Source organism: Pyxicephalus adspersus, chromosome 11, assembly GCF_032062135.1.
Source record: "Pyxicephalus adspersus chromosome 11, UCB_Pads_2.0, whole genome shotgun sequence".
NCBI lineage: Eukaryota > Metazoa > Chordata > Amphibia > Anura > Pyxicephalidae > Pyxicephalus > Pyxicephalus adspersus.
The window spans coordinates 58,460,820-58,466,930 of record NC_092868.1 but is presented as its reverse complement, the minus strand read 5'-3'; the positions used below and the strand labels follow the sequence as shown (position 1 = coordinate 58,466,930).

Genomic DNA, 6,111 nt, shown 5'->3' with positions numbered 1-6,111 from the left:
AGTCTGGCTGCAGCATTCATAATAGATTGTAGAGGAGAGAGTCGGGTTAGTGGAATACCAGAGAGGAGGAGGTTACAGTAGTCCAGACGACAGATAAGAGCATGTACAAGGAGTTTGGGGGTCTTTGGGGAAAGGTGGGGTGGATTTTGGAGATGTTGCGCAGGTGAAAGTGACCGGACCTGAAAATGTTCTGAATATGGGGGGTGATACATATATATACACAACACACACGTAAGATGTGATGACTTTTCAGACTTACGATGGCACCTTTGATAGTGGTCATGTATAAACTGTCTCCCTCTGTGGTGATCATTTCCTGTCTATCTGTGTCAAAACCTGCCAAGAAAGATTGTCACTTTAGTATGAGACACTGACTGTATTCTGTACAGATAAGAACTCACTTGTGTTACTTACCTGTCACCTCCCCCTTGCAAAAAGTGACCCCCATGGACATTGCTTTACGTTTGAGGGCGTTAAGAAGAGTCCAGGGGTCGAACCAACCCTCGTTCTCCAGACCTTAATTAAAAAAAAAAAAAATAAAAGGACTCAGTTTAAACTGACACTACCATTCACAGGCCAACTCCACACTCACAATTCCTGCCCTGCAGAGTCACTGCACGGGTGTCTGTGACACAGTAGTCCCTCCACGTTCACAGTTATGTAGCTCTGACATATACCACAGTGCTGTATAGAGAACACTGACCCGATCACATCAGTTTCTGTACAGAGGAGCTGACACTCTAATGTCCCCCCACAGTCACACACTATTGTTATACATTTATATAGCTCTGACATATAGCGGAGTGCTGTACAGAGAACACTGAGCCAGTCCCAGTACAGAGGAGCTGACACTCTAATGTCCCCCCACAGTCACACACTATTATACTTTGTTAGAAGTAATGCTCTCACATAACTATTTGTAAGGAAAGTTTTGAGAAAGTCGCGATATATAATACATTTTATAGCACAGTTTACCTGATTGGAGCATCGCTACTAATAAATGGGTAGCATATTGTTTGGGAAGGAAGAGACAGCAAATGCTGAGATGCAGGATGATTGCTTTATCTATTCCATACATTACCAACATGCTGAAAAGTCTTCTATTTTAATGGACGGAGACCCGGGCTGTGTGTAATGAGGACCCAACACATAACTTACCATAGGAAGCCAAAGCAACACCCTCGGTATTAATCCACGGAAACTTTATTTTTAGCTGCTCTGGTGAGAAAAGGGCCACCTGGGCCCCTAGTTCCCTGTGGAAATAAATAAAAACAGACTTTATTTTCAGCTTGCACCTAATCAACATATCACAGCTGACCTGGTAATCACATGACCAGAAACCACTATAATCAGGTATTAATATTTAGTGGGTGCAAGCTGTCATTGACAGCAAAAAATAATGGCAAGCACTCAATGAGCCCGATTTAATAAACCTGCAAATGGAATGGATCTGGTCCAAGATTGAAAACATTGGCCAACTATTAGCAAATCCATTCCAGGTTTGCTGTATCACCCATGTTCACCTATGATAGTCTATGCTTTCTAGTCTTGGAGAGCTTTATTAAATCAGGTCCAATGTGTGCGCTCGTAGCTGTCTAATTGATGATTTTCATTAATGTATCTTCAGCCCAGGGCATGGTAAAGCTGGGAAATGTTACATTAGCGTCTTAGGTTAGTGACTGGGAATTGATCCTACCTCTGCATTTTGTAATTTTCCTGTAAGATCTCCGCACTTTTCTCACTGGACAGGAAGAGGTATCCAGACGGATTGAACTGAATGTCAATGGGGTCCTCGCCGATCACCCCCAGATATTCCTACAACATAACAGTTAGGGAGGATCAAACGCTGCTAAGGTTTTTGCTATCTTGTTATCCAAGGATCCATTGAAGAAATTTACAACCACAACGTGTCAGATTCTCAATACAAACAAGTTCCACCATCCCTGTTCCCTAATCTGTACACCTGTTCTGTCCATTATGAGGGGCTACCAGAATCCCTACACGGAGCTCCTAGGTTTGCATAGCTGCAGTGCTCATTATGAAGAGTTATTACCATCCCTGTGCCGAGTTCCTAGGTCTGTACAACTATTGTGCCCATTATGGGGGTCTAATACCACCCCCCATCTGTACACCTGCTGAGAACATTATTCGGGGCTCTCACTGTCCCCCCTGGATTTTTAAATTATGGAGCATGTAACAGGAGCAAAAAGTAAGGAAATGGTGCAAGAGCATCTGGACACTAAAATCCCCCAAATATAACTTTGAAAATGTGGAATCGGCTCCCTCAGGAAGTAGTTTCAGCAAGTTCTATAGATTGCTTTAAAAAAAAAAGCTGGATGGTTTCTAGAAGCACAGAATATAACTGGGGGTTAAGGCTTTAAAGTAAAGATAACAGAGACTGATCCAGGGAACATCCGATTGCCTCACGGGATCAGGAAGGATTTTTTTTCCACTTTTGGAGCAAATTGTACCCGGGGTTGTTTTTTTCTTCCTCTGGATCAACTATGTCCATAGGGTTTTATGTTTATTTTCCTGGTGGTTGAACTTTTTTCAACCTGACTATGTAACTATATCTAATAAGATCCAGTCTATAATTGAAATGTCACTCACATTAATATTGCGCAGAAAATGAGCACCAAAGAGGGACATTTGGATGTTTTCTGGACGGGAGAACTGCTGTCGAATGCCCCCTGCCGATAGGACCGTGGATGCCTGAGAGTACTGAAAAGCAAACAGAGAACAGAAGAAGTTAGAAAACAACACATAACATGTATGTCAATCCTCATTATCTGGGTCACCAAGACATCTCATTGTAAAATGTAAATCACCAGCAAGATAAGATAGCGTCACCTCAGTCATTCATAGCCATCCCGCTACTGCGGAGTTCTCAGCATTGAAAGAGTGATATGGGCCTTGGATAGAGTTAGGAAAGATCAAATTTTGCTAACCTATTATCCGAGGATCCATTGAAGAAATGTACAACCACTTCCTGTCCAGGAAGGAAAAGTTTTACAGGCAGGAAAAGTAGAAAAAATCTTTTTAGGGCCACATACAAAAATTTAACTCTTACAGGAGTTCCAGACTTCTCTTACACTCCATCTAACATCAGAAAAAGTCTTTAAATGCACTATATATAATATTCAGTGATCAGCCATGGCATTAAACCCCTAACAGGTGCAGTGATAACATTGATGATCTGGGTACAATGATACAAGGTATGGGGGGGGGGGGGGGGGGAGGGGGAGAAGCTTTGAGAAAGTGTTTGAAATGTGGGGTGTCATTTACTAACCCATGAACAGATAAAGATAAATAACATTGATTATCTGGATACAATGGTACCTGTCAATAGCAGCAATTAGGCAGCAAGTGAGCAGTTAGTTCTTGAAGGTGATGTGTTGGAAACTGAAGTAAAATGAACAACTGTTCAGATCCAAGCGACTCTGACAAATTGTGATGGTTGGACGATAGGTCAGAGCACCTCCGGTCTTGGGAGTGTCCCCTGTATGCAGCGGTCAGAACTAGAATAGTCATTCAAAGAAGGAGCACCAGTGATCCTACAACAGGGTAATGGGTGGCCAAAGATTATTGGTGTACATGGTGATGGTGTTGGGAAAAGTAGGCAGTCTGGTCCAAATCTACAAAAGTATTTCGGTGGCACAAATTGAAAATACGCATGAGAAAAGGTGTCTGAACACACATGGGCATTGCAACCCATTGCTACCTGAACCACATAGTCGTCGAGTGCTCATTCCCCGTTTACAACCAAAGCAACAACAATGGGCACAGGAACCTCAAAAATGGACAATGGAGCAATGGAAGGAGGCGGCTTGGTCTTGTAAATCACATTAGTTTTTAGATCATGTGGATGGCCAAGTGCTTCATTTAGTTAAAGAAGGCAGCAGGGTAAATTATGGGAACATGGCAGTCATAACAGTATGACTCTTAACATTTTGGTGCCTGATACGCTCTTGGGGACTCCATACATCAGCAGGTCAAATCTGTGTTGGTGACACAGATCGGAATATTAAGTTGGTGGCTTTATTGTTTTCTCTGATCACTGTTTATGTAAGAAAAACAAAGAGAAGCAAAAGGAAGCAACAACCCAACTTTAGGCAAAAACTAACATACCGCAAAACCTCTGCCACCCACTGTTTGTTGTACATAAAGTGGGCACAATTTTGAAGTGCTTGCTACAGATTGCTTATTCCAAACTTTTTCTTGGTGTCCAGCATGTCACATATACTTAGCCACACACACCGTGGGGTCCCTTTCTACCACCAGCACGCTGTAGGTGCACCTTTGGGTCTGCTTCAGCTTTAACCAGAGGGCAACTGACCAGCCAATCACTCCACCTCCAACGATGATCACATCGGATTGATCTGGGGGAAGGTGTTCCGATGACCTTAAGGGGCTCCATTTGAATTTGTTAATCTCTCTTTTCAGGGTTGGCACTGAAAGAAACAAAAAAACAATTGGTTAAACATACTAAATGTATTGATAAAGAAAGAAAAAAAAACTGTGCCCTGATTTATTAAAGCTCGTCCTACGTGTGAGGCGCTATATGTATGTATAGGAGAATGAATAGGAGGCAGTGAGCAGTTTAGTATTGTTTTCTGTGTAATGCCGAACACGGATTCATTAAGAACCAATGCAGAGGTTTGGGCTACAAAGTGGCTGGCAAGGTGCTATATGCACCAGCACCCATCTAAACTTTGCCTAATGTGTGTGGAGAACTTCAATGTATTGAAGATCCAACTTGGTAGCCAAATTTAAAGCTAAAGATTTCACACTCCATGTCTAGGAGTTTCCCCGCCATCTGGCCTGATCTCTGGAAGAACATTATTATTAATATTATTATTATTATTATTATTGATTCCTTCAGGATTTGTGCCATGGAAACTATGCCAAAAAAACATCAGGCAAGGAACCAGTCAGCTGATTTACTCCTGGCTGACCTAGCGTTCTGTACGGGAGTGGGGGGGGGGGGGGGCTTGTTGTATTCTGATAGATGTGTAATGCTCAGCTGCATGCAAGGACCAGATAAAATTCATGTAATAACAACCCTTCCAAAATGGAGAAGATGATTAATCAAAGTCTGAAATATTGATAATATTCTCCCCAGAATATTTTTTAAGCTGGGTGGGAAGAAGCTGTCAGCCCCTGTATGATGACCAAACTTCTCAGTAACCTACCAAGGACAGCCGGGTGGTTACTGAAAAGTGCCAGGCGGTGCGCCCAGCTAAAAGTGGCCAGGAAGAACACTGAGGTTATCCCACTATGGAAGGATGATTCATACGGCTGCACACCGACCGGAGCTCAGCTGTGGGACTCCTGACATTGTGCAATCCCATGGCAGTAAAGAGCAAATAAGGATGAGTGGCCCCATTCACCCCTAGTGCTGATTGGCTAAGCCTTTTCTAAGGGAGATGGGCAAACATCTCTAGCAGAGGATTCATATCACATATTCACATGGGCAAAACACAAAGAACGAGAGCGGGGGAACGAGAGAGAGAGAGAGCGGAAGAGAGAGAGAACGAAATAGAGAAAGAGAGAGAGAGAAAGCGAGAGAGAGAAGAGAGAGAACGAAAGAGAACGAGAGAGGGAGAGCGAGAGAGGGAGAGCGAGAGAGGGAGAGCGAGAGAGGGAGAGAGAGGGAGAGAGAGAGAACGAGAGGGGGAGAGAGAGAGAACGAGAGGGGGAGAGAGAGAGAACGAGAGGGGGAGAGAGAGAACGAGAGAGAGAGAGAACGAGAGAGAGAACGAGAGAGAGAGAGAACGAGAGAGGGAGAACGAGAGAGGAAGAACGAGAGAGGAAGAACGAGAGAGGGAGAACGAGAGAGGGAGAACGAGAGAGGGAGAACGAGAGAGGGAGGGAGAACGAGAGAGGGAGGGAGAACGAGAGAGGGAGGGAGAACGAGAGAGGGAGGGAGAACGAGAGAGGGAGGGAGAACGAGAGAGGGAGAGAGAACGAGAGAGGGAGAGAGAACAAGAGAGAGAGAACGAGAGAGAGAGAGAGAACGAGAGAGAGGGAGAGAACGAGAGAGAGGGAGAGAACGAGAGAGAGGGAGAGAACGAGAGAGAGGGAGAGAACGAGAGAGAGGGAGAGAACGAG

The 6,111-nt window shown here is 44.0% G+C and overlaps 1 protein-coding gene across 1 annotated transcript in view; it reads right to left on the bottom strand.

Annotated features, from left to right (window-relative positions):
• FOXRED1 (FAD dependent oxidoreductase domain containing 1) overlaps positions 1–6,111 on the bottom strand; it is an 18,001-nt gene that overhangs the window by 10,070 nt on the left and 1,820 nt on the right. The window contains exons 2-7 of the mRNA XM_072427348.1: positions 4,258–4,451; positions 2,611–2,721; positions 1,697–1,815; positions 1,159–1,253; positions 415–516; positions 260–336 (exon numbers count right to left, since the gene is read on the bottom strand). Of these exons, the coding sequence (XP_072283449.1) occupies positions 260–336; positions 415–516; positions 1,159–1,253; positions 1,697–1,815; positions 2,611–2,721; positions 4,258–4,451 (698 nt within the window). The remainder of the gene's footprint in view (positions 1–259; positions 337–414; positions 517–1,158; positions 1,254–1,696; positions 1,816–2,610; positions 2,722–4,257; positions 4,452–6,111) is intronic.